The sequence below is a fragment of the Hyaloscypha bicolor genome (assembly GCF_002865645.1).
Source record: "Hyaloscypha bicolor E unplaced genomic scaffold K444scaffold_61, whole genome shotgun sequence".
NCBI lineage: Eukaryota > Fungi > Ascomycota > Leotiomycetes > Helotiales > Hyaloscyphaceae > Hyaloscypha > Hyaloscypha bicolor.
The window spans coordinates 36,965-63,254 of record NW_020194563.1 but is presented as its reverse complement, the minus strand read 5'-3'; the positions used below and the strand labels follow the sequence as shown (position 1 = coordinate 63,254).

The following is a 26,290-nucleotide window of genomic DNA, read 5'->3' as shown; positions in this document are numbered from 1 at the left end:
CTACGGGAAAAAGTAAAACGACCCCCCCCCCCCCCCCCGGGTGTCGATTAGGGGTGTCGATGGGGGCCACACTAACCGAAATTAGTAAGCGGTAGCAGGTGCCCGTATACATTACTTTGTATACACCAATGTGTGCAAATTAATATATATTAGCACCTTAATACGCGTATTACATTCTCTGCTCTAATGGCTCATTATTATTATTTCCAGACAAATTTAGTTATATCGCAATTAGCCCCAAAAAAAATTAGGGTCTTATAGGCTTATAGTAATGCGTATTTCCTCTTAACCTCTAGTAGAAGGGGAAAATATAAAACGATACCTCCCCAGTTATTAATTAAGGGTGTTAATTAGGGGGTGTCAATTGGGGGGTGTCAATTAGGGGGTATTAATTAGGGGTATCGATCTTAAGAGAGCCTGAAAATTTAGCGATTAAGCACCTGGAACTTATTTGCCTCGTACGCAATAATCGCCTCACTTATCCCATATCCCAAAACTAGAGCTCTTATATATAAACTTATACAAGTAATTATTTAGATTTTATTAAAACTCTAATATCTATTAATACTCCTATTTTATACCCGTGGCAGGGGAGGGTGCGGCCAGGTATACTCTACTTCGTATGGTAGAAGGATCACCTTGCATAGAGAAGGATTCTACCATGCAAAGTCATCCTTCGCGAGCCTTCACCAAATAGAGGGTGCGAATAGGGGACCAGGGAGGGTGCGGCCAGGTGTACTCTACTTCGTATGGTAGAAGGATCACCTTGCATGGAGAAGGATTCTACCCATGCAAAGTCATCCTTGGCAGGGGTTCCGAGCTTCGCCAACCTCTGGACAGTAAAGCGCCGCCGGATTATGTGAGTAATACTACGTACGTAGACATGGACCCTGGGCGAGCAACGCGTTGTCGGTGGGTACCTACTACGTTAGGAGAGCTTACCATTTCGACTTATAATCTGGAGACGCATTCTTCTTCCTTGGAGTTGGGGGGCATAGCTCTCTCACATTTTGGCCATATTTCTCTTTCAAACATTATGGGCTCACTAGGCCCGACGCGTGCCATGAATGGCAACCCGGTTGGAAATGGCAGTGCGCCTGTTAATGGGGACTCTCCAGCAGCACCAAATGGAGGGCATTTGGAGCCTATTGCCATGGTGGGCATGAGTTGCCGGCTCTCCGGAGACGCATCAGACACGCAAAAGCTGTGGGAACTGCTCATTAAGGGTCGTTCGGCGTGGTCAAAGACGCCCAAGGATCGATTCAACCAAGAGGCTTTTCATGATCCCTCTGCTGAAGGCAAGCCCGGAAGGGTAAGGACATATCACATATCAGCCCGGCAGTCCGGCCTTGGCCCTATACAGAATGTACAACTGACTACCTACTCTCTAGACAAGTACAGACGGTGGACATTTTCTGAAAGATGATGTTAAAGCCTTTGACGCCTCCTTCTTTGGAGTCAACCCGATAGAGGCAACGGTGCGTATTCCTATTGCCAATGCGGTCACAAGCCAGCGTGAGGAGTAACCAACTAACCCTACTTGATCTTAGGCCATGGACCCTCAACAGAGACTGCTTCTTGAAATTGCCTATGAGGCTTTTGAAAATGCCGGCCTCACCCTTGAACAATTGTCAGGGTCCAACACTGGTGTCTATGTCGGCCAGTGGGCCTCGGACTACCAGGAGATGCTCCTCAGAGATATCGACTTTCCGCCTATTTACCAGGCCAGCGGCGTTGGAGCGGCCATTTCCTCCAATCGTGTTTCCTACTGTTTCAACCTACACGGCCCCAGTCTCACCCTCGACACCGGCTGCTCAGCCAGTTTGGTAGCCCTTCATCAGGCCGTGCACAGTCTCCGCGCAGGCGAGACGGATACATGCTTCGTGGCGGGCGTCAATCTCCAACTCGACCCGCAGCGATATGGCTATCAAAACAAGCTAAGTATGTTCTCTAAACAAGGCAAGTCGTACACATTTGACCACCGCGCCAAAGAGGCCAGTGGCTACGGCAGAGGTGAAGGGTGCTCGGGGGTCGTCCTTATGCCCCTTTCACAGGCCCAGAAGCAGGGTTTTCCAATCCGCGCTATTATCCGAAACTCGGTAGCTAATCAGGATGGAAAGACAAACGGAATCACTGTCCCAAGTGCTGCAGCGCAATCCGCTGCCATTGAGAAGGCCTACGCTCAGGTCGGCCTGGTGCCGTACGCAGACTATGTCGAGGCCCACGGGACGGGCACCGCAGTTGGCGATCCCATCGAGGCCCGGGCGATCGCCAAGGTCCTCGGTGCTGGTCGAGAGTCGGATTCGCCCCTGCCCATCGGCTCCCTCAAGGCCAATATTGGTCATACTGAGAGCGCAGCCGGCCTCACCGGTCTCATCAAGGCCGTTTTGATGCTCGAACACAACATGATTCCGCCTCAGATCAACTTCGAGAAGCCGAACCCGGAGATTGACCTGGACGCCCTCAATCTTAGAATCCCAACAACTCTCGAGTCTAGGCCGCTCAAGAGAATTTCGGTGAATAGCTTCGGCTACGGCGGAACCAACGCCCACGTCGTTGTAGACGCCGCCGCGGACGTCGCCCCGGTGAAGCCGACAAGCCAGAGCAATGGGATTCCAACCACCCATGATCATCATGTGCCTGAAGGTGCACCCAGGGCTAAAGAACGGCTCTTTGTTCTCAGCGCTGCCAGCGAGAAGTCGTGCCAAGATATGGCATCCAAAGTGGCCAAGTATCTCGAGAGCCAGGCGGATTCGGCTGACGCGGACGCATTGTTGAGCCGCCTTGCATACACCCTGAGTAGGAGGTCTGTCATGGCGAACAGGGTCGGAGTTGTTGCCTCTGACTTGAATGACCTGGTTGCGCAGCTGACCAAACTGTCCACCGAAGCCATCCCCCGTGCCGACCACCAGACGACCCCTCGCATCGGCTTCGTTTTCAGCGGCCAAGGTGCCCAGTATCCTCGAATGGGCCAGAGCCTGCTAGGTACATGGCCAACTTTCACGGCCAGTATGAAGCGGGCAGCTGCATGCATGCAGGCATGCGGAAGCTCGTGGGACCTGCTTGAGGAGCTGCTCAAGGAGCCCGCAGAGAGCCGAATGGAGGATCCGTGTATCGCACAGCCCATATCCACGGCGGTTCAAATCTCTCTCGTGGACGCCCTCAAGGATCTGGGGGTAGTTCCGAGCGCTGTGATAGGCCATTCTAGCGGCGAGATTGCTGCCGCGTACTGCGCCGAAGCCATCTCGTTCGAGGATGCCATGACGGTGGCATATCACCGTGGTCGGCTAACCGGCGATCTGAAAAAGGAAAACAAGGGCAAGGCCGGCGCCATGATAGCTGTCGGGGCATCAGCGACGACTGTTAAGCAGTCCATCGACCAGCTGGGTGCTGCTGCTTCCAGTAGGATAGCCATTGCCTGCTTCAACAGCCCTGAGAGCGTGACAGTATCTGGAGATGAAGATGTCATTAACTCCTTAAAGCAGCGACTAGACAAGCAGGATGTCTGGAATCGACTTCTCCGTACCGGGGGAGCTGCCTACCACTCGCCTCAGATGCTCCAAGTTGCTGAAAAATACCACGAGGCTCTGAAGGATGTATCCGGCGGCGTGCCTGTATCCAATATCAGCATGGCCTCCTCTGTCACGGGCGAGGATCTCGCAGACAAGCCCATCACCCGGGACTACTGGGTGCACAATCTGGTCTCGCCTGTCCGCTTCACGGACGCTTTGAAGAAGATGTGCGTGGGAGAAAGTGGCACGCGCAGGGTCGACTTGCTTCTTGAGCTGGGATCCCACTTCCAGCTGGAAGGTCCCATCAAGCAGACCGTGAGGACTTTCACCGGACAGGCGGCCAAGATTCATTATGCTGGGTCTCTAAAGCGCGGTGAGGATGCCCAGCTCCGCCTGTTGGAGATGCTCCGGTCCTTGTATTTGGAAAGACTCCCCGTCGCCTTTTGGAAGGCCAATGCTGGTTTCGAAACGGCCCCTAAACTCCTGACGGATCTTCCCCCTTATCCGTTCGACCACTCCAAGACGTACTGGCACGAGAGTCGGGTATCCAAGGCGTACAAACATCGTGCATTCCTCCCCCATGAGCTCCTGGGCAGCCTCATCCATGACAACAATCCCCAGGAGCCCAGATGGCGTTGCTTCCTCAACCTGAAAGACGTCCCCTGGCTGAGTGGCCACATTATCCAGGGGCAGACCATTTTCCCAGCCACGGCATACCTCGCCATGGTCTTTCAAGCGGCACGACAAGACACGGCTATGCGGAATCCCCAAGCAACGATTAACCGGTTTATCCTCCGGAACGTCAACATGTCACAGGCGCTGGTCATGGAGAATAACAAGCCCGACTTGGAGATCAGCCTGTCGCTTCGGCCCCAGGCAGTGTCGGCGAGGAAGTCGTCCCAGCTATGGCAAGAGTTCCGTATCTTCAGCACATCCGCCGACGACGTTTGGACCGAGCATTGCCGCGGTCTTGTACAGGTTGTCCTCAAGTCGGAGTCTGCCACCCAGGATGACGGTATTGTCCCTACCCGGGTCACGCTGCCACCGCACGCCCAACACATTCAAGCCAAGCAGTTCTACCACAGGGCAAGAGATATTGGCGTCAACTGGAGCGCGCCGTTTGACAACCTGACTGATATCAAGATCGCTTCCGGGGCGTGCATCGCAGACTCGTCGTTTGTGGCCGGTGCCGGTGCCTCTGAGACAGACTACACCATCCACCCCGGCGTCATGGACGCTGTCCTGTACCACGGTATGATGGGTGTCCTCATCTTTGATGAAAATGACAAGTCCCCCGTTGTGCCCACTTTCATCGAGAAGATGATTGTGGCCGAGCAAGACCGGGCCAAGCCGATTCAAGAGGTGACATGTCACGCCACCCGGACCGAGAGTGCGCTTACCTTTGACATTGGCATTTTTGAGAAACAGAACGAGGAAAACATGGTCCTGCAGGCCTGGGGAGTGGTTGCGACCAAGTTGCCAGACGTTTTCATCGGCGAAGGTCGCAAACGAGACTTGTGCCACGTTCCGGACTGGGTGACTTACATGCCCAAGACTACCCAGAAGCACATTGATGACATGTGCAAAAAGTCGCTCGAAGAAAGGTCCATCATCCCAGAAATCAAGGCTTTGGAGGCCCTAACTGTGAACTACGTCAAGCGTGCCCTGGCCTCCACACCGGCAGATGAGGTAGCCGAAGGATACCAGCGCAACTGGTTTGAATGGATGAAGACACTCGCCGACCAGGAGCCTGATCCAGCCTTCCTCAAAGCAGGAGAGGCAGATGGCAGCGTTTCCGCAGAGGTCGCGCGGCGTCTGGGGCCACGCTTGAGCGAGATCCTGCGAGGAACTACTCATCCCCTGGACATCCTGAACGAAGATAACCTGCTGAGCGGACTCTACCTGGAAGGTGGCAACGCTCGCTGTATTGCGCAGATGGCCGCGTACATGGGCGAGCTGGGTCGTCTGAATCCCAATATGAAGATTATCGAGGTTGGCGCCGGCACCGGATCAGCCACCTTGCCCGTCCTGCAGGCTCTGCAAGCCCCGAACAGAGTGCTGGCGTCCGGGTACGATTTCACCGATATATCACCAGGATTTTTCCCGGCCGCACGAGAGCTGCTCTCTGACTTTGAAAACATTATGCAGTATAAGATCTTGAATGTCGAGAAGACAGCCGAGGAAAACGGCTTTGAGCCCAACAGCTACGATGTCCTTATCGCTTCCAACGTTCTCCACGCTACTCCTTGTATCGACGTCGTCCTGGAAAACGTCAGGTCGCTGCTTCGCCCCGGCGGTAAGTTGATCCTGATGGAGCCTACCGAGAATCTTCCCCACTACGGTCTTGTTTTTGGCTCGCTTGCTGGTTGGTGGGCCGGGGTCGACGAGGGCCGGACCCTCTCGCCTATGCTTTCCCGCTCCGCATGGATCCAGAAGCTTTCAAAGAATGGCTTCGTCCAAAATGAAGCGGTCTTCGAGGACTACCCTGTGGCCGATGGCGGCTCCATTTCTGTCTTTGTGTCTGAAGTCCCGGTCCCGGCCCCTTCGGCAGCGCCCCTGGATGTTGAAATTGTATCGTTTTCTGGAGAGGGTCTTGACTCGAGCTTCACGGAGAAGCTTCAGAAGAAGCTCTGGGACCGCTCAGTGGAGGCCTGTGTTGCCTCCCCACCCGTCTCCGAAGACAAGATTAGCATCATTATGCCCGACGTCTGCGAGCGTGTGGCCTGGGACATGGATGGCCCGCTCTTCGACTCGATCAAGGCTCGGGTCGCTAGCTCTAAGGTCGTCGTGTTCGTAATGTGCACGGCTAAAGAGAAAGAAAAGCGACCCAGTGGTGACTGGATCTACGGGTTCTGCCGATCGATCCGCTATGAGTACGTCTCTGTACGCCTAGTTAGTCTTGAGCTCGAAGGCGGATTGGAGGCCGGCGTTGAAGCCCTGTCAACTATTTTGAACAGCCCGACGGCTGACATGAGCCTTCCCATCGACGAGGTTGAGCTTGAATACATGGAAAGGGGGGGGCAGCTCTACGTTTCCCGTGTTCGTTCGGAGCCGAGCTTTGACAGCTACGTTAGCCGGGATCTGGGCAGGTCGGTCTCCGAGGAGGCTCCATTTCTCAACGACAGAGCCATGTCGGCAGAGCTGGGCGTTCCAGGCGTGCTCGACACCCTCCGCTGGGCGGACAATCCCGAAATTTCCGGGCCAGTGGATCCCGATTGTGTTAGGCTGCAGCTTTGCGCCGCCAGCATCAACTTCAAGGATGTGCTGGTTGCCTCGGGCCAGCTGGAGGGCATCACCCAGATGCGCAATGACTGCAGCGGTATCGTGCTCGAGGTCGGAGCCAACATGACCAGCAAGTTCAAGCCCGGAGACCGCGTCTGCTCTCTGTATTCCCAGTCATTCACAAACTACCCCATGGTCCACGGCTTGTGCTGCCATGTGATACCCCAGGATATGGACTTTGCAGACGCGGCTTCGATACCCCTTGTCTGGTGCACTGTCTACTACTGCTTGGTCACTATTGCCAGGCTGCAAAAAGGGGAGAGTATCCTCATCCACTCGGCTGCCGGCGCGGTCGGACAAGCATCGATTATGCTGGCACGTCATCTCGGCGCCGAGATATTTGTTACATGCGGAAACGAGGCCAAGGTGGAACTGCTCAACACTGAGTTTAACATCCCGAGGGATCACATCTTCTCCAGCCGTACCACGGCCTTCCGCGACAAGATCCACGCCATGACCAACGGCGACGGAGTGGACGTTGTCCTTAATTCTCTCGGAGGAGAAATGTTCCGCGAGTCGTGCAACACACTGGCAGCACATGGTCGGTTCGTCGAGATTGGGCGCAAGGATCTCATGGAGAACGCCCTAATGCCCATGGAGTTCCTGCTGAATAACATCACTTTCGCCTACGTTGACTTTGCGCACATTCTTGCGACCAAGACGAGGCTGGCGTCCCAGCTTCTGGGGGATGTGATGAAGCTCTTCGCCTCCGGAGCCGTGCAGCATGTGCGACAGATCAAATATCCGATTTCGGAGATGGCAGCTGCGTTCCGTCTGATTCAAGCTGGCAAACACACGGGTAAAGTTGTCTTGACCGTGGAGCCCGAGGTTAAGGTCCAGGTAAGTGAATGGAATGAGGGCGGGGGCGAGGCGAGGTCGCTTCGAGATATCCTGGACAGAAAATACATAACATATACTGACTGGCATTTCTTTTGTAATATAGGTTGTCCCATCAAAGCCTCCATCCGTTCAGCTCAGCTCAGAGGCGACCTACATTGTGGTCGGAGGCTTAGGAGGCCTGGGCAAGCGGCTCGTCGACTGGACTGCAGAGAAAGGAGCTCGCCATATTTGCATCTTCTCCAGGACTGCTCAGCCCGACTCGGATACTCAGAGCTTCCTGGACAAACTAGCATCTATAAGAGTCAAGGTCCGTGTCGAAAAGTGCGACGTGAGTTCGGAGGAATCATTGAAGAAAGCCGTGGCCACGATTCAGGAAACCATGCCCCCGATCCGCGGATTATTCCAAGCTGCCATGGTCCTGCAAGATGTCTTGCTGGAAGACATGACGGTTGAGCAGTGGTGCAAAGTCACGGCCCCCAAGGTACAAGGCACATGGAACCTGCACAAGCTTCTGCCCGATGACATGGACTTTTTCATTATGCTGTCGTCGGTAGTATCCATGGTTGGGACTGTTGGAGCTAGCAATTACGCTTCGTCATGCGCCTTCCAGGATGGCATCGCTCGCTACCGCCGGCGGCTGGGCCTGCCGGCCTACTCGGTCAATATCGGCGCCATTGTCGAAGCCGGCTACGTCAGTGAGAATCCAGAGGTCGCTGTCAACCTCCGAAAGAACGGGCTTGGCAGCGTTGCCATTTCCGAGTTCTTATCCCATCTCGGCGACATTATTCAACACAAGACGGAATACACCCAGTCATCGCTCGGCATACTGCCCAACGGTACGGAGCGCGGCCTCGGAGAAGCGCGCTGGGCAAATGACAGGAGGCTTGCCCAGATTTTTGGATCGGAGAGTCAGGCCGGCAGCAAGGCAGTTGGTGGTGGTGCTGACAATGTTGGCTTCGTGCTCCAGGCTGCAACGACGTTCCATGAGGCCCAGGATATCGTCTGCAAGGCCATTGTCAAGCAACTGGCAACCATCCTCGCCATAGACGCCAGCGACATCATCCCTGCTCGGAGTCTGGACTCGTATGGTCTGGACTCGCTGGTCGGTGTCGAGTTGAGAAACTGGATCGGTGCCTATCTACAAGTCAACCTGCCTCTGTTGGTCATGTGGAATACTAGCAGCATCAATGAGCTGGCCGAGATTGTGACCAAGGGATCCAGACTCGTCAAGGTGAAGTCGGAGGAGGAGGAGGCGGAGGAGGAGGAGGAGGAGGTTGAGGCAGCTAAAGAAGAATGAAAAAGTGGGTGGGTATACGAAAGGTGTGTTGATTGATCTGCTATATTACTGTTATGTTAGACTACATACATTTGACTCCATGCTTGAGGTTTCCTCATGAACTTTTGCTACACTATGCTATGTTATTCTCCCAGCTGCAGACTACCCTTCGAGCGACTGCCAGCCCATACTTGCACCACGCTACATTTCTCTTTGCTCCCAAAAGACAAATGATACTTACTGCAGCGGGAGTTGCAGGGGGCTTAGAAGGCTTCTAAACCAAAAAAAGGATTCCCTAAATTTGAATGCTTCCATAGGCTCGAAGGCTTCTAAGGTGGAGAAGGATTCTCGATCTGAGAAGGATTCTGTACCCCCTGTAAGAAGGATTCTGACATTGAGAAGGATTTTTGATTTCAGAATGTTTCTTAAGCTTTTACAAGGGTTAGAATCCTTCTCAACCCCCCCCAAATTCCCACTACTAGGTAGTTTTCTTTAGCATCTCTTGGCGCGTGCTGACGCACGTATGCATGGGTAAAGCTGACAAATTCCCAAGGATTAAGCTCCCCGGCCACCCTGTCCGAGTGGAACAGCCAGTCATACACACCCCAGCACAGCCGAGAACCTCTCACTACGTAGTAGCTGACAGTGGGTCGTTTGGCGTGATCCTCCTCTTCCCATCATCGTTGAGGTACATAGCAAGTCTTTCACCCACACCTAAACGATTGATCGGGGTTGCGCACTCTAGCCCTTGACTATCCAACCACGCCTCAATAATAAATACTCTTACAGAATAATAAATATGGCACTGACAGAGAGCATTGTTGACCTGCTGCTATGCAAGCCCGTCTTTCTTGGCCTGGCAGCATGCGCTCTGCTCTTCCTCGTCGGGCGGGCACTCGAGCCAAGCGTCGACGGCCTTGAGCCTCCGATCCTTAGGCATAACATCCCTATATTTGGTCATTTCTACAGTATACTCAAGGACCAGGAAGCATTCTTCAAACGTCTCGAGTGAGTCCACATCCATACACGTCTCTCCCTGTTCCAGTGTAGGTAGCAAGAGCACTGTTGGGAACACCAGACGCAACGACGTCGTGCCATGGCCACTACTAACACATGCACTCCTCAACAGCAAAAAGTATCACATGCCCATCGCAACTATTCCCATTTTGAATAGTAAAATGTATGCGATAACGGATCCCATTCTAGTCCAGTCGGCGTATTGCAACAAGCATCTCTCCTTCACCCCTTTTGCTGTAGGCGGTGCCCAGAAGGTGGCGGGCTTCGATGATGCGTATCATCAAGTGCTCATGCAGTCAAATGTCTTGCCCGAATACTTCAAGAGCATCTATGACGGGACTACTGCCCGGCACATCCACCAGTTGAATGTCACCTCCCTCAAGCACGTTTCAAAGCACATTAATAGCATTGGAGGAGATGGCATAGATGCTGCTAATACCTACCTCTGGCTGCGCAATCTCATGACCGTCGCTACATGCGAGGCTCTGTATGGTCCTGACAATCCCATCAGGGGCGACGAACTTGTAGAGGATGTCTGGTAAGGTCATCTCACGGAGCCCCGATCTCCGATAGTGAATGGTAAGCATGTTGCTAATGACATTTCATTATAGGACGTTCGAAACGGGTCTGCCTTACCTCTTCTTCCATATTTTCAATTCCAAGACACTGCGGCGTACAAAAGAGGCAAGACGAAGGCTGCAGCTAGCTTTGGGAAAGTGGTGCACGACCATGAAGCAGGACGACGAACAGGTCTCGGCCTATATCAGAAATCGGGTCGGCATTCTTCGAGGATACGGCGTCGAAGGGCAAAAACTTGGTGACATTGAGGTTGGCCTCATTCATGTGCCAACATCAAACTCCATCCCGACCATATTCTGGTTCTTCATCCATGTCTTCACGCGGCCCAATCTGGTCGTCCAACTGCGCGCTGAAGTTGAGCCCATTGCGAGGCGTGGTCCGGGCCATGTAGTGACCATCAACGTAGACGACATCCTCGAAAGGTGCCCTCTGTTGATCAGCGCCTACCGTGAGGCCAGCCGCCTCTGCAATGGATTCACCTGTAACCGAATGGTCCTAGAGGACACGACCATCACGGACAGACATGACCGCTCGTACCTGCTCAAGAAAGGCGCCACCGTGAAGATGCCTGCAGGAGTCGCGCATGCCTCGGAGGACATATGGGGCGAAGATGCAGCGGCATTCCGAGCCGATAGATTCCTGGACAAGGGACTGACGAGCGAACAAGCCAAGTTGAGACGTGCTGCCTTTACACCATTCGGCGGAGGCGCTCATATGTGTCCTGGGCGGAATTTCGCCACGGCCGAGATTTACGGCTTCGTGGCCGCGCTGCTCCTGGGTTATAACGTGGAACCCTTGGACGGGAACTGGGATACGTACAAGCCGCCGCCCATGTCTACGTGTCCCCAAGTGACGTCTGTGTGCAAGCCAGAAGACGAGGCTTCCGTGTGCGGTACCCGCCTGACTAGACGAAATGGATGGGAGGCAGCGCAGTGGAGGTTTATCTCTGGCGAAGTCATAGAGTGAGCAACGTTTGAGGTTACTCTATGTTTGGGTTGAAGAGAAGTGGATATGCGATAGAGTGGGGGAATAACCTGCAACGATTAAGGATATATTTATTACTTAGGTAGTATCGAACCTACTAAACAATATCACGACTCACAAACGCACGAACACGCACACACTACACCGAGACCTAGGTACTACAAGTTAAAGCCTTCTAGGGGTGGTGTTTCTTGCTCACACTATTACTAAATAAGTTATACTGTGACTAATAGTGTGTATATATAATTGTATTAAGACAACATAGGTTATTTGTTGATTTGAATAGCTACTATCAAAGATAATCGCTAGGCACTTCTAAACGTCCTGTAGGTTGCCCTTCTTAGTATTCTCAGCAAATACTCTCTCTCTCTCTCTCTCTCTCAACCTATTGCTCTCCCACACATGAAGTTACAAGCCTCATTTGTATTTGTATTGCCCTCTTCCTTAAAGTTATCCCAAAACACTATGTGCCTCCGGTAGCCTGCGGCTTGAAGAAGACGGTCATCATCCCGTCTATGGTAATCTCACCTAAGACTTTCTTCACTTCTCCATGAGCAGGACACTCGCTCTCGTAGTACTTCATGTCGTCCATGCTGGCGAACTCGGTCTTGTTGACAAAGGTGTAGCCTTCAGTGCGGAGGCCTTCTTCGACAGGACCGGCAACCATACTGAGTATGTAAGGCGTACCATTCTAGTATACCCGTGAGTATTTAACTCTGAAGCAGACATAGGTGTTTTCGTGGCCTCAGTGGGATTGGGACCCCGTGGAAATGAACGTAAGTAGGGGCTAAGGTAGGGGAGTTATTATACCCTCTGATTGTCAGCAGCCATCTTCCGACACTGCTCCAAAAACTTTTTCTGATCCTCAGCCTTCGGCATCTTGAACATCGTCACACGGTGCACACGATTAGCTACGCTTACGTAGCTGCGGCTGTGTCCATTGAATCCGTTCTTCGCAACAGTGGTCAACGGTTGAAGGCCACGTGAGGAGGACCTTGTAAGCGCAAACATTGTGATTCAATATCGGTGGGATAGACTTGGTTAGTGAGAAAAGTCCGAACTTGTTCATAAACGTGAAGAAGAAGATGATAGGTAGCTGTCAAAATGGTCGATGGCGATGCTGAGTTGAACGTTCCAAGTCCTTCCAAGTGGACCATCTAGATTGGCGTGGGATGTCCCCCCAATTAGTAATGAATCAGCGGTTAGTAGATGCAATCAATGTATTACTATTCTGTTTCACTAATTGCTTCGACATCTCCGCAACCAGGCATCGCCGTTTGCTCGAACCAGCGGGGCGAACGGCTAACGCTACGAAGATGCAGGACAACTCATCCGCGAGACCCCCAAGACCCCCACCCTGTCGCTATTCTTGCTTTCGAAGGAATATGTACCCGATGTCACTATACAAGCGAGCGACTACGGCCACTAATTACTACGTTCACACTACCGTGATCCCATGTCTCTCCTACCTTCCTATTCATGGTAGGCGGATATAATATGCATTCCGTATATGCACCACACACCTGCAAGCAGTGGTAACTAGTCCATGGACTGCATGTACTCGTAAGCGCTAAAACCCTGGGTGTTATAGTATATCTGTCAGCTTACCAGGACAAGGATCACGTAACCGCTAAAACCCTGGGTGTTATATCTGTCAGGGGTGTTATATCCGTCAGGGTGGGGGAGGGGGGGGCGCAGTTTTCGATAGAAGTGGCGAGTCGTATGGGATGTAAACTGCAATGCAGTAATACCACTAGGGGATCTGCATGTACTCGTAAGCGCTAAAACCCTGGGTATTATAGTATCTGTCAGCTTACCAGGATAAGGATTACGTAACTACTAAAACCCTGGGTATTATCCGTTAGGGTGGGGGAGGGGGGGGCGCAGTTTTCGACAGAAGTAGCGAGTCGTATGGGATGTAAACTGCAATGCAGTAATACCACTAGGGGATCTGCATGTACTCGTAAGCGCTAAAACCCTGGGTATTATCCCTTCGTCTGGCAAGAAATGGTCCGTACTAGCAGGGGGGCCTGGCTCAGGGCGAAAAGGCGTGCCTTTACTTAGAAACTTATTAGTCATCTATCGCCTTTTCGCCCTGAGCCAGGCCCCCCTGCTAGTACGGACCATTTCTTGCCAGACGAAGGGATAGTATATCTATTAGCTTACCAGGACAAGGATTACGTAACCGCTAAAACCCTAGGTATTATATCTGTCAGGGGTGTTATATCCGTCAGGGTGGGGGAGGGGGGGGCGCAGTTTTCGACAGAAGTGGCGAGTCGCATGGGATGTAAACTGCAATGCAGCAACACCACGGGAAAAAGTAAAACGACCCCCCCCCCCGGTGTCGATTAGGGGTGTCGATTGGGGCCACACTAACCGAAATCAGCAAGCGGTGGTACGTGCCCGTATATATTACTTTGTACATACCAGTGTATGCAAATTAATATATATTAGTACCCAGTACGTATTGCTTTAATATACTGGAATGCGCATATTATTATTATTATTTCCAGGCAGATTTAGTTATAATGCATATGGCCATATTTAATTCCTTTTAACCTCTGACAAAATAGGAAAATATAAAGCGATACCTTGCCGGGTATTAATTAGGGGTATTAATTAGGGTATTAATTAGGGGTGTCGATTAGGGGTATCGATTAGGGGTGTCGATTAGGGGCATTGACCTTAAGAGAGCCTGAAAATTTAGCGATTGAGCACCTGGAACTTATTTGCCTCGTATGCAATAATCGCCTCGCTTACCCATGCCCCAAAACTAGAGCTCTTATATATAAACTTATATAAGTAATTATTTGGACATTATTAAAACTCTAAAATCTATTAATGCTCCTATTTAATACCTGTGGTAATAGTGGGGAAAGGCCTTGGGGGGCCGTATGCGATTCTAAGGCTGAATCGGTTCCTTAGTAATAAACTCGGGAATGCCAAGCGCTAAGCCAAAAAAAGATTCTGCCATCGACACCCCCAATCGACATCGGGGGGGGGGGGGGGGGGTCGTTTTACTTTTTCCCAACACCACTAGGGGATCCACATGATCCTTCGCTTCGAGTCTACACTCCTCCAACATGCGAAACTGGGATGGATGTGGAAGAAAGAGTCGGAGAATCTAATGTCTGATGAATAGTTTGCTCGCTCTATTTCAGTACTGTTGCTGTCGAGCTCCTTGAAGTTTGAGGCTTGCGACGAGACATCCAACTATTGACTTCACCAATGTCCGCCACAAACTCATCTAGGCACTTTCAAGTGCTCCTGCGTCGTGTCAGGAAGTCTGCTTTGGCATTTCCATCAATTTCTTATAAGCTTCAAGCGGTACCATGCTGCAGCACCCGACAAGCTCCCGCTGCAGCAGCCTTCAGCACTTCTGCCATAACCCGCAACCTAGAGCAATCGCCGCTGGGCAATGCCAGTGAGCCCAGTGCTCTTCTTCATCCGACTCTAAAGACAGCGCCTCTTAACGTTGTGGCGGCCAAGGGTACAACTGTGACGTTCTCCAATGGCAAAAAGATGGAGGATACGACTTGTGGTGCAGCAGTAGCCTGCATTGGCTACGATAATGAGAGGGTCAAAACTTCCATGATTAAGCAAATGGATAATTTTTCTTATTCAAATTCAATGTTTTATGGGCATCAAATTGGCGAAGAACTGGCTGCGGAGCTCATCAGGGGGACTAACGGGGAGATGTCAAAGGTGTACCTGATGTGCTCTGGTACGTTATCACATTTCTTGTTCCAAGTCAGACGTGACGTCTAACAAAGTCTTAGGAGCTGAAGCCATGGAGGCAGCCATGAAGATGGCAAGACAGTATTACATGGAGCTGAACCCAAAACAGCCCCAGCGTACGAACTTCATTGCGCGCGAAGGGTCTTTCCACGGCGCAACTCTTGGGTCGCTTTCGATGAGTGGTCATGTCGGACGGCGGAAACTCTTTGAGGGCATGCTGTTCGACAACGTTCACCGTGTCTCGGCCGCCAACGAGTATCGGGGAAAGGCTGATGGCCAGACAACGGAGGATTACGTCCAGCAATTGGCAGATGAGCTGGATCGAAAGTTCCAGGAGATTGGACCTGATACTGTTTGTGCATTTGTTAGTGAGCCTGTTGTTGGGGCGGTAAGTATATTCATTGTCCGGATGTTCATGTTCTTGGCTGATTTCGTTGCATGAAAGACCCTTGGCACAGTCCCTGCGCCTGCTGGCTATTTCAAAGCTATGAAGAAAGTATGCGACAAGTACGGGGCGCTCCTCATTTTGGACGGTCAGTACCTACTGATAAGATTTGAGCCCCTATTCAAGATGACTGATCATGAACAGAGGTCATGTGCGGGATGGGTCGTTGTGGATCACTTCATGAGTGGGAGCAAGAGGGCGTCGTCCCAGATATTCAGACCGTTGCCAAAGGTCTAGCAGGTGGATTCGCACCAATGGCTGGCATGTTTATCAACCATCGTGTGTCAGATGCGTTGATAGCTGGAACTGGGTAAGTCGCGATGGTCTGTATATCCTGAACTCTCAAAACTAACGTCCGCACTAGCGTTTTCGCACACGCACATACTTATCAAGGACACCCCGTGGGATGTGCTGCTGCACTAGAAGTTCAGCGAATCATAAGAGAAGATAACCTCGTCGAGAATGTTCGCGAGAACGGCGAATATCTGGGCAAGCTTCTGCATGAGCAACTGGACGGCCACCCCTACGTCGGTAACGTTAGAGGCAGAGGCTTCTTCTGGTCGGTGAGTTGACCACCCAGTCAGAAAACTGTTGCAGGTTTGGAAGATGTAAGCTGACACATATGAAGCTGGAATTCGTGGCCTGCAAGAAGACGAAAGAGCCGTTCCCGCCATCAGCAGGAATCGCGAAGAAAGTTCATTTGGCAGCGCTCAACGATGTAGGCATCAGCTTCTACCCGGGAATAGGTACCAAGGACGGTGTGACTGGAGATCACGCGTGGATAGCACCTGCTTACACGAGCACAAAGCATGACATTGAGAGGATAGTTTCCAAGGTCAAAGAGTCGGTAATCCTAGCCCTCGGGTAGATTTACAGGTGAGAAATTCGAAGCTCCATAGGTCCAAGCATGAACAAAGGCAACGCAACCTCCCTCTCCTAAATCCCTCTAATCCACACACACTGAATCTTCGCAAAACTTCATTGATGCGTTCCTTATTCGCCGGCGACGACTGCAAGCCGATGGTCATTACTTCTTCTTTAAGATGTCTTAGCTAAACTATAAAAGCCAATAATAAAACTACCAAATTTAGCCGTATCAGAAAATAAAAAATACTGATTGGATTAATAACCATTGCTTTTTTCAAAAGTAATCCCTTAGCTTTTCTTGGATAGCGAAATGCCATCGTTGTTGTGGTATAAAGTTATCGTCTTTTACGTGAAATTGGTGTGATTTCAATGGTTTTGGAGTGGAGGGTCATCCATACTGGTAGCCGCCTGCATGTGTAAGGACACCTCTGGTACGGACGTTTGATCTACAATAGTAGCCAGACAGTCCTGCCATTGAATGGTTGGTAAAAGGGAGGCGATCGTTCCACCAAGGTACCAGGTATCCTAACCAAGCCCAACGTGATAATCATGTATAACGAGTGATCTGAACGTATCTAGGTCCGGGACTTCTGCGCCGCACCGCTGTAAGCACGAGTTACGATAAGAAAGGGGGTGGATGGGGGATTCGGCCCAAGCCACACTGAGGTGAGCGACAGGCCAGCTTTCGATATGTGTGCCTCTGGCATGTTATTCTTCACCCTTGGAGCTATAGAGGGTTCGGAACGGCTGTGCCAGTGGTTCTGGACAATTGTTGGCCAGCATACGCTGAGTGAGATGCACTGCCAATAGGAATGAGACACGGACATTTCAATTTTCAATCTACGTGTTGCCTGACCATCAAGACGTGCATTTCTTCAGAGGAGGTCATGCCTTGGCACGGAAGAAGGCTGCTCAGTAGCTGCTGTATGCCGCTGCTCCTTCTGCCAGCATGCACATTACAATACGCACTAGAAGTAGTCCCCCAAGCCACGAAATATCGCGCTCTTCATCACCATGATGGGGGGGCCCAGTGGGGCACCATCCAACGTTCAACGTTCTTCAGGCAATTCCGTGCTCTTGGCAAGGGCAAACGAAGATTGGACCCAGGTGTGCGCACCCTTCTGCGAGCATCGAAACGTTGGGTGATAGGGCGGCTCGGTGGCTTGTTTCTGTCGCATCGGAATTGAACCCTAAAAGCTGGTCCTCCCATAGCAATACAGTGCTCGTACTTGGCAATATCGGCAGTAAATCCATCGTCTGGCTTCCCCTCGAGTCGCAGTAATAGAATATTCTAGCGCTGACCCTGGCTCGTCAGACGGTGGGATGGGGCTGTGGCGGCACTGGAAAGAAGACAGCACAGCAAAAAAGTGCAAAACCCAACACAGATCCCAGTCCGCAATTTCGCGATGTCGGGCTTTAGTGAGTGCGGCGTATTAGTGCCAAATGGGAAGCTTCCAGGTTGATTACCATCGCTGAGGATACACTTCGGTGTCAAATGTTTGAATCCCAAATCTGTATTTTGCAGCCCCACTACTCATAATTAGCCAATCCGGTTCGTTCTGGACTGCTACTTGGCTCTATGATTGGCTAACAAACTGTTAGCGCTAGTGGTGGGGAAGCAAAATACAAATTTGGGATTCAAACATTTGACACCGAAGTGTACTTCCCTTCGGCCGCCCACGCCCGTGTCCCTTTAGACAACGTTCCGGACGCCCTGTTGATTTTGTGCCAAGTAGGTGTTACTTTTCCTAAGAGAGAATCTCTGCTCAGACTCATAGGATATTCACAATTCTATTAAATTGCCCGCTGTAACAAGCTCCTACGATATATGGTGCTGGCCCCTTGGGGCTAGAGATTTTCTCCGCAATTAGTTAACCAATCACTTCATTGTTAGGTTTCAAGTTAGTCAACTCATCTTTGGAGAAAGAAGCAGCTTTCTCATCAAAGTGTGGTTGGAATTCGGGAAGACGGAATCGATCACAAAACTGATCCACTGATAACCTGGCCACGAGAGTGGACTGCGACAGATTTAACACCGACCGAACTGATTGACATCTAACTTCTCGACAACTTACAAGGTAACGTACGAAAATTATCAGCAGTAAGGGACTCCGTCCCCTGATTCACCCCCCTAACTTGTTTGAAGGACTTTACTTGTGGAACATTGCAATGGATAGCATGATGTCTTAATTAGTTGAATGTGGAGAACTGGGCACTATATAGGTTCACTGGTAGTATGCCAGTCTGGATATTAATCTTACTGCTCCGAGTGGCTGGGCTTTACAACACATGCATTAAAAAGTAACCAGATTTGACTATTTAAATAAGCTTAATCTTAATCTGGCTTCTTCTTAATTTGACTTCCTTAATTTGACCTCCCTTGATTTGGCTCGAAGGCCCCTGTTGATTTTGTGTTGTCTGTTTAGTTAGAGAGCCACTGAGATAGACTATTCACAGTGGTAAACTTATGGTGACCTAACATATTGCCCAGTCTACATTTGCAGCTAATCTAAGGTACATTTAGAAGTGACTAGTCGATGAATTGTTGAGGAGTGACTAGTCGATAGAGAGTGGCCAGTGAATGAGTAGTGACCAGCCGATAGGGAGTGACCAGTCGATGAGCTGTGACTAGTCGATGGCAACTGGACGATGGGAAGTGACTAGTCTATGAGCTGGTCGATGGGGAGGGACCAGTCGATGAGCTGTGACTGGTCGATGGGGAGGGACTAGTCGATGAACTGTGACTGGTCGATGGGGAGTGACTAGTCGATGAACTGTGACTGGTCGATGGGGAGTGACTGGTCAATGAGGAGTGACTAGTCGATGAGCTGTGACTGGTCGATGGGGAGTGACCAGTCGATAGGAATTGCCCGGTCGATGAGCTGTGACTGGTCGATGGGGAGTGACTAGTCAGTATTATTGAGTAGTGCCTGGTCGATGAGGAGTGACTAGTCGGCATCGATGAGTTATGCCTGGTCGACAAGGTGACTAGTCAGCATGAATGAGTAGTGCCTGGTCGATGAGTTATGCCTAGTCAACAAGTGGTGCGTGGTTCTATAATTGCTTAATTTGGTGGTCTACGACCAGTCACTACGTAATACAAAGAGGCTTAATTAATAAGGCCAAATTAAGGAGGCTTATTTAGAGTGACCAATTTAGACCCCATAATCACTAATTCAGGTACCCATACAGCACTCCGACCACTGTAATATTAGCGTAAATAGAGGGCTATTGCTCACCATAGAAAGACAAGCAATTTTACGCCTAAAACCCACATTTATTACCACATAAACCTCTAAATTATACTGTTTGACCAGAATGACTACCCAAGAGGGGTATTGGTGACGGATCCAGGAATTGTTAAATCCAGAAACGTTGCAGTTTCTCAAAAATTGGCCAACTACGTCCGCAACGGAGGAACACTCGTTCTAGGGGGCTTATTCAGCGCGCAAATACGTCCCAACGACTTGGGAAGGTACATGAGAGAGAAGTGGGATCTCCCATGGGAAGCTGGTTCTTATTATCGCACCACTATATTTCTCAATCGAGCAGTGGTCAATCGACCAACAAGTGGGCTTCTGTCCTCATACAGTCACAAGGCGGTATTTCTGAAGCATGTGGACCCCAACATGGCATGGTATGTTGCAACGGATCGTTCAGTTATTGAATCTCTCGTTCCCCTACCTGGGCCCGGAATTGAGCTTTTGGAAACTTCAACCGCATTTGCTAGGTTGGGAAACGGCTGGATTGGATACGTTGGCGATGTAAATGGCGAAGAAGGAACTACTGCTGTCGTCCTGGAGATGTTGGGTTTAACTTCATCATACTTGACAAGCACTGAAGCACAGTCATATTGTTATTGTACCTCTGATCATTCGATAGCGATTGAATCCAGATGATGGGAGATGATGGGAGATGAAGGTGTATTTGAAATTGCACAAGTTGTGATATGCAATCCACCCATCAGATCGCAGACAGCATCAAAAGGATATTTCGAGCCATCTCACTTCGAATGCAAAATCATGCAACCTATTCAGGATTCTCCAATTTTGACTTACAAGGTCAAAAGGCAGCGCAGCATCAATATTGCTTTATAATCTGAGTAGACCAATGATCTCTGGGTTTGTATTCAAAATGAGATGGATTGACACTGTAGCCTCCTTGAATTTGAACAAAGTGATTCCCTTGACCAACCGTTCCCTCCTCTGACATCACGAGACGCTAGGAGTTGACTTTTGTTTCTTGGATGGTGGCCATGATTCGAGATTAACAGAGTTACAAGAAATATTGACTGCTCATGTGGCTACTTGTAGAGAAAGTGGTTTCATAAATAACTATGACATAATTCTACAAGCTCAGAGTATAGCCATGAACCTACTATGCTAGTGAGGACTCAAGAGTGACATTTGCTATACTCGAAGACTGATCCCATGAACTGATTGTACATGGTTTTTAAAATGTGCAAGGTGTTTGAGAACAAGCCCCTGAGATTTGCATGTTGTATGGCAGCACTCTATCCTAGCCTTTGGATCATGTCCTTTGAGGTGTATTCGCTCAACGTGATCCATCATCTTCGCTGGCCGACAAAAGGAACCTACCCGCTGTTCATAGCTCTTCGATTCGTCTCCAATGCAGAAGATGCACTGGCTCTTACCACAAACGAGTGGGATGACAGGAGCCAGAGGACCAACCTCTGGGGACTCTTCTTTAAACATTGTGCGTGGTGGAAGCCGAGGCTGGAGTTGGTATCGTGGGGCTACCTCCTGACAGTCACAGAGAGCCTGCATAAGCTCAGCAGCTTGAATCCGGCGGTGGATGGCGTCTTGGGCAGAGATTTTTGTGATGTGAGTACACATCAGCTCAGCAAGCTGCATCCTTTCAGGGATCTGATGCTGAATTACTGGCTCTACATATGATTCCTCCTCTTGTCCACCATTCTGCCTCTCAATATCTTCAGTTGGGCGGCGGCGAAAGTAATCCGCTCGGTATTCTTCGGATATGATCTTTCGCCATCGGCTTCGAGCGCTACCAATTGCAGCTGTCAGTTGCCGAACTTCTGCCTCAACATCTCTTCCTTGAATTCGGTATATCCCAACTTTCAACTGCTCTCGCTGCTGCTCAAGGGCAGTAATGTGGTGATCAGGCGGGAATGCAGCTAGGACGTCGTCTGGGACATGAACTGGGGCGCGGGGGTCGCGCATAAGGCTCATGTGTGTGAGCATGCGAAGCACGCCATCTGCTGAGGGACGCTCAAGGACCGCAGATTGGACATCAAACCTTACTCGCTCGTTGATGTAAGCTCCATTGAACACTGCTGACTTCGCATTGTGTCGCATAACCTGATCCCGAACAGCTTCTGTGGCAGTAGCTAGACACAGAACAACGTCCATGTTAGCAAGCTGATCTCCTCAAGTAATCACAGGCAACTTACAATCAACAACATTAGCTGTGCCACGCCGGAAGCAATAGCTAGTCAGCGTCTCCTTGAGGCCTGCTGCACGCCCAAGGCGAATGAGGCTGTCCCTTAATTGGTGGTATGTGAGGGCTGTTTGCTCATCGCGACGGAATATAGGTGTCTTAAGCTTGGTCTACTTCCAGTTGAGTGGCGTGCACAAGACTAGACCCCATACCTTATGCTCGAATACCCGCTGTGGAGTTGACAGGCTCGGTGCTTCAAAGGCATTATCGGCAAGGGCAAGTGATATGAGGTGTGTGATAGGACAGCAGATTGGTTCGTCGACTTCAGTGAAGAAGAATACAGTACTGCAAGTCTTTAGTTAGTTGATTGCAGGAACACATGTTCACCTCATCATAAACTCACGGCTTTGGGCGCTTCTTGTGTCCTTTGTGATGAGCCAAAGTGACCTCCATTGCAAGTACATCCCGCTCTCCACTATTAGGACTGCGTACGATAAGTAGACGCACATCCTCGTAGCAGAGTGCGTTGAAGCGTCTGGCATCCTTTTCAACACCACCTTCACTAATGCCTGTAAGGTTGTTCTCATCACGCCCATCAACATCCTTATTTCTTCCGGTACCAAAATTGTCATCACTCTTATCAGCAGCTAGGATATTGTCATCAACAGCTTCGTGATCTTTGTCCCCAAGCCTGGCTCCCTCTTTTCTCTTCTTTGTTGCATCAACAAGCTCAGCAGGCCGGCATCCAGTGCCAGAGAGGAGGAGGAGGATGAATGCGAACTGCACCCGGTGCCGCTCGGTGGGGAAGGTAGAAGTATCACGAGCCCAATGGAAATGAAGTAGGAGGAGCAGATCATCCACGCCTAGGACAGGCTTCGATTTGACTGTATTATCTAGCCCAAACGTGTCCAAGTACTACGAAACGTTAGATCTAGCAAGCAGGAATGACTAAGGAGCAGCATACCTTCAGGGCTTCTTTCCTATCATTACTATCCAGTAGGTGACCATTCTCTTGGTTGAATAACATACCAAACTGTGCTAGGTATTGCTGCATCGCACCCCTTTTGTTCACTCGATCGTTATCGTAAATGTGGCGTAGGAATCCCAGTACAGTTCCCCGAGAACAGTCCTGGATCACAATGCGCCAGTTCGTCCCAAGCTGATCATTGCAAAAGCTAGTACAGTTAGCATTTGCACCATATTCGAAACACTTTGATCAGAAGAAATGGTCTTCTTACCGTATAAATTTGCCCCGAATAATGCTAACATTGTCCTTAGTGGCATCAGAATAGTCATTCTGAATCACAGCCTTCACCTTATCATGCTCCTTAATGAGGTTTTGATAGTACTCAGGCGGCCTCTTGTTCTGTGGTTTACGTCGGCGGCGTTCAACACGACTATGGAGGCGCTGCAGGTCCTGCACTGAGGTTTTTGGCAGTTGTGAGAGGACAGGTGTGCACTGTCTAGGGGCCATAAGGATAATGAGGTTGCTTTGCTGAGGGAGGGACGAGTTGCAGAGAAGAGGTGGGAGGGGATATAGATATGTACGATAGGAAGATGGCTTAAAATGATACAAGAGGCACCGCCAGGATGGCAGACGGAGTGGAGAAGGTCCTCCATTTTCTGAGGACCAGAAAGGTTCCAAAATAGGCACATTGTTAGGATGTAGAAATACAGGAACCCGTTTTTCTGGTTCTTGTAAGTTCTCGTCCCAATGATTAGCCGATGTTGGCACGTGATGCTGTTTGGGGAGGTTCGACGCTGCGTAAAACAGCGACCAAACCCGCCGAAAACGACAGCCCCAACACCACGATCTCGCCTTTTGTTATAAAGAATATTCCTGGGGTTGATCAGCTCGAGGAGATTAAGCAGATCTATGTGACGAAGGCTCCACAGATTTCTCGGGATAAGGAGGCTTGGCAAAGTAAGTCGAGATCCTTGCAACTTGCCGTTCGTTAACTGAGAGTGCCAGAACTACAAGCTGCGGTTGAGGCATCGGGAATTACTAGAGGCTGGATAGAAGCAACAAATCACGAGCTAAAACTGATCCAAGACGAGAAAGCAGACGAGGATATGGAAGATGAAGAAGCCACAGCCTTTATCTAAGAAGTCTATACACGCGTTACACCTACTATGGAAAAGATCTTAAGCGGTGATAATAATAATAAGCTCTATATGGAAATTCTAGATGCAAAAAATTCTATATTAAGCTAGTAACAGAGCCATCCCGATAAAGAGGACATGGTCGACTTAATCGATATAAAGAGAATTGAGGATATTGTGGTCAAGGCCCATTTCCAGACTACAAAGTTTGAAAAAGATCCTACTAACGCAAGAGCGAAAGAACAGTTTCTTAGTAGAGTACAGGAACTTGCTGAGCTGGTCGAGGCGAGCTCTTATCCCAGTACTTGGATATTGAAGCCACTGCCTGAAGCGCCAAAGCCCCTACTATCTGGAGGAAATGGCACTGGACCTACGGGTACTACTGGCACTGCTCCTACAGGTACTGCTCCTATAGGTACTGCTCCCGCCAGTGTTATAGCTAGTAGTATTACAGATAACGGTACAGGTAGAACCGATATTAGTACGGACCCTTATAAATTAAATAAACTAAATACGGGAAAACCGGGCTTTACTAAAGACGGGAAGATAATTATGGGACATAAGTTCAAGTATTTCAGAAAGGGCAATAAAAAAGGCCAGGTATATAGCGGGTAACTCTTTATTATAATTAGACCGCAAGCCTGCCCTTATATTAAGGTCCTTCCCCGTAAAGACTTTACTAGGAATATAGTTAACGCATATCTAAACTATAATTATATAATAGAGGTTAGCGGAAGGACTAAGAAAGATAAATTTGTCAAGATCCTCTATACCATAGCCGAATCCTATAGACCGGAGCCCCTAAAAGAACCTGTAATCTATGCCTTGTGCGAGCGGAAAGAAGGAAATCCTATCTGGACATGGTATATAGACCTTTAAGATTAGGTAGAAAGTAAAAGGGCCACAGATAACTTGCTTCGGAAATACATGGAATGAGAAAAGAACGAGAGGGCCCAGTTCTATATAGCCTATAGTATTAAGGAAGAACCAGAAAGCCGAGATCGAGTAGAGGATAAGCGTACTCGCGTCTATAGGGAAAAGGCTAATATACCTGCGACTAAAGACAGGACCTTCCTATTTGTTAGAGCATTAGTCTCGCAAATAATAAAGGCCAAAGCGCAACCGATAATCAAGGTCAAAGGGCAGCCTGTAATTACGGTAGAAACGTAAGGCGGATTTGATCCGACTAGCTTTCTTTCTTTTACTACTTAGTATAAAAAGAAGCATAATCTGAAGCTAGGTGCAGATCCTATAGAGCTAATAAAGTTAATAGCTATATTCAAAACTATTTAAGATATGCTTAGCTTATAGCCATTATTCTTTCCTTTTAATTAGTTCTGCTTTTTAGGTCTGGGAGCTTTCCTTACTCGATATATGTTCCCTAGTACTTGCTTACTATCCTCTTTTTATTAATTTACTTTTCCTTCTATATTTATTCGGGTCTATTATTTTGTAATCTAATTAGCTTTATACAAGATTATACTAGAGCATTTTAGACTTAGTACTAATAGAACTCTAACTATTTCTGATTTTGACCCTATATATAATAGGACATGGTATAATAAGTATTATAGGAAGGTTCCCAAAGAGTTCTAAATATAAAATAGTAGAGCTATTATTATTAGCAAAAATCTCTATATCCTGTTTTTATATTCTTATCTTATAGGCAAGATTATATATATAACTAATGAGAAGTTATACTATATTTTATATAAGTAGTCAAAAATGGCTCCCTAGAGGCTAGTAATCTAACAAATACTAGTAACTGGCTAATTATCTCTAGGGATTTAAAATAGCCCTCTAGAAATTAATAATAGTTCCAGGTTAGCTCATTACTAATTCTTCTTCTCTTATTACTATAACCTTTATTATTTCATATATCCTAACTTAATATCTTAAGGAAGTATTATTATTATTTATACTACTATTCTAATACTTTTATATAATTTCCTCTAATATTATTATCTATATATATCCTACTATAGGGAAATAAGTAGTGACTTGCCAAAGATTTGAAAGTTATAGAACTTATAGTAAAGGAGTTAAGCTAGAAAGAAATCTCAGACGAATTACCTAGAAAAAGTAAGATTAGTTATACTTAATATTATTATAAATATTTATTAAAGAGAATCCAAATACCGGAAATAGACAAGATTATAAGACTATATAATTAGTATAATAGCAGGATTAAGGCAATAGCCAGGACTTAAAGATTCAAGAATCTTATAT

General features: G+C 49.1%; 7 protein-coding genes across 7 annotated transcripts; 5 read left to right on the top strand and 2 right to left on the bottom strand.

Annotated features, from left to right (window-relative positions):
* Positions 1-967: 967 nt before the first annotated feature.
* Positions 968-9,253, top strand: K444DRAFT_612705 (BcPKS11, polyketide synthase). The gene is made up of 4 exons (XM_024880191.1): positions 968-1,312; positions 1,392-1,478; positions 1,551-7,634; positions 7,738-9,253. Exons 1-4 carry the CDS (start codon positions 1,037-1,039, stop codon positions 8,929-8,931), a joined length of 7,641 nt encoding a protein of 2,546 aa, XP_024736968.1. The 5' UTR covers positions 968-1,036; the 3' UTR covers positions 8,932-9,253.
* A 456-nt stretch (positions 9,254-9,709) lies between these two features.
* Positions 9,710-11,472, top strand: K444DRAFT_528768 (cytochrome P450; the record flags this gene model as incomplete). Its single annotated transcript, XM_024874753.1, has 3 exons — positions 9,710-9,918; positions 10,040-10,465; positions 10,539-11,472. The coding sequence occupies 3 exons, from the start codon at positions 9,710-9,712 to the stop codon at positions 11,470-11,472; spliced, it is 1,569 nt and encodes a 522-aa protein (XP_024736967.1).
* Positions 11,473-11,672: 200 nt separating this feature from the next.
* K444DRAFT_612703 (uncharacterized protein) lies at positions 11,673-12,843 on the bottom strand. The gene is made up of 2 exons (XM_024880190.1): positions 12,301-12,843; positions 11,673-12,181 (listed from the first exon to the last, which is right to left on the bottom strand). The coding sequence occupies exons 1-2, from the start codon at positions 12,499-12,501 to the stop codon at positions 11,954-11,956; spliced, it is 429 nt and encodes a 142-aa protein (XP_024736966.1). The 5' UTR covers positions 12,502-12,843; the 3' UTR covers positions 11,673-11,953.
* Positions 12,844-14,541: 1,698 nt separating this feature from the next.
* On the top strand, positions 14,542-16,794 carry K444DRAFT_652689 (PLP-dependent transferase). The gene is made up of 6 exons (XM_024885823.1): positions 14,542-15,214; positions 15,270-15,616; positions 15,674-15,761; positions 15,818-15,983; positions 16,038-16,236; positions 16,302-16,794. The coding sequence occupies exons 1-6, from the start codon at positions 14,719-14,721 to the stop codon at positions 16,539-16,541; spliced, it is 1,536 nt and encodes a 511-aa protein (XP_024736965.1). The 5' UTR covers positions 14,542-14,718; the 3' UTR covers positions 16,542-16,794.
* A 633-nt stretch (positions 16,795-17,427) lies between these two features.
* K444DRAFT_629495 (uncharacterized protein) lies at positions 17,428-17,960 on the top strand (the record flags this gene model as incomplete). Its single annotated transcript, XM_024883059.1, has 2 exons — positions 17,428-17,647; positions 17,836-17,960. 2 exons carry the CDS (start codon positions 17,428-17,430, stop codon positions 17,958-17,960), a joined length of 345 nt encoding a protein of 114 aa, XP_024736964.1.
* A 1,912-nt stretch (positions 17,961-19,872) lies between these two features.
* Positions 19,873-20,439, top strand: K444DRAFT_528898 (uncharacterized protein; the record flags this gene model as incomplete). Its single annotated transcript, XM_024874764.1, has 1 exon — positions 19,873-20,439. A coding segment is annotated over one exon (567 nt), but the record flags the coding sequence as incomplete, so codon positions are not given.
* A 376-nt stretch (positions 20,440-20,815) lies between these two features.
* Positions 20,816-23,480, bottom strand: K444DRAFT_663311 (uncharacterized protein; the record flags this gene model as incomplete). The annotated part of the gene is made up of 7 exons (XM_024886816.1): positions 23,197-23,480; positions 22,923-23,133; positions 22,362-22,873; positions 22,171-22,303; positions 21,972-22,128; positions 21,139-21,908; positions 20,816-20,887 (listed from the first exon to the last, which is right to left on the bottom strand). Exons 1-7 carry the CDS (start codon positions 23,430-23,432, stop codon positions 20,816-20,818), a joined length of 2,091 nt encoding a protein of 696 aa, XP_024736962.1. The 5' UTR covers positions 23,433-23,480.
* Between the last annotated feature and the right edge of the window lie 2,810 nt (positions 23,481-26,290).

What these genes read in the sequence shown, in the direction of transcription:
- K444DRAFT_612705 (XM_024880191.1), top strand. Translation starts at nt 1,037, where the DNA reads ATGGGCTCACTAGGCCCGACGCGTGCCATGAATGGCAACCCGGTTGGA. An exon ending in CTGAAGGCAAGCCCGGAAGG is followed by an intron (nt 1,313 to 1,391) that starts GTAAGGACATAT and finishes CCTACTCTCTAG; the next exon opens with ACAAGTACAGACGGTGGACA. An exon ending in AGCCCGAGGTTAAGGTCCAG is followed by an intron (nt 7,635 to 7,737) that starts GTAAGTGAATGG and finishes TTTGTAATATAG; the next exon opens with GTTGTCCCATCAAAGCCTCC.
- K444DRAFT_612703 (XM_024880190.1), bottom strand. Translation starts at nt 12,501, where the DNA reads ATGTTTGCGCTTACAAGGTCCTCCTCACGTGGCCTTCAACCGTTGACC. An exon ending in TGGCTGCTGACAATCAGAGG is followed by an intron (nt 12,182 to 12,300) that starts GTATAATAACTC and finishes CGGGTATACTAG; the next exon opens with AATGGTACGCCTTACATACT.
- K444DRAFT_652689 (XM_024885823.1), top strand. Translation starts at nt 14,719, where the DNA reads ATGTCCGCCACAAACTCATCTAGGCACTTTCAAGTGCTCCTGCGTCGT. An exon ending in GGTGTACCTGATGTGCTCTG is followed by an intron (nt 15,215 to 15,269) that starts GTACGTTATCAC and finishes ACAAAGTCTTAG; the next exon opens with GAGCTGAAGCCATGGAGGCA. An exon ending in GCAGAGGCTTCTTCTGGTCG is followed by an intron (nt 16,237 to 16,301) that starts GTGAGTTGACCA and finishes ACACATATGAAG; the next exon opens with CTGGAATTCGTGGCCTGCAA.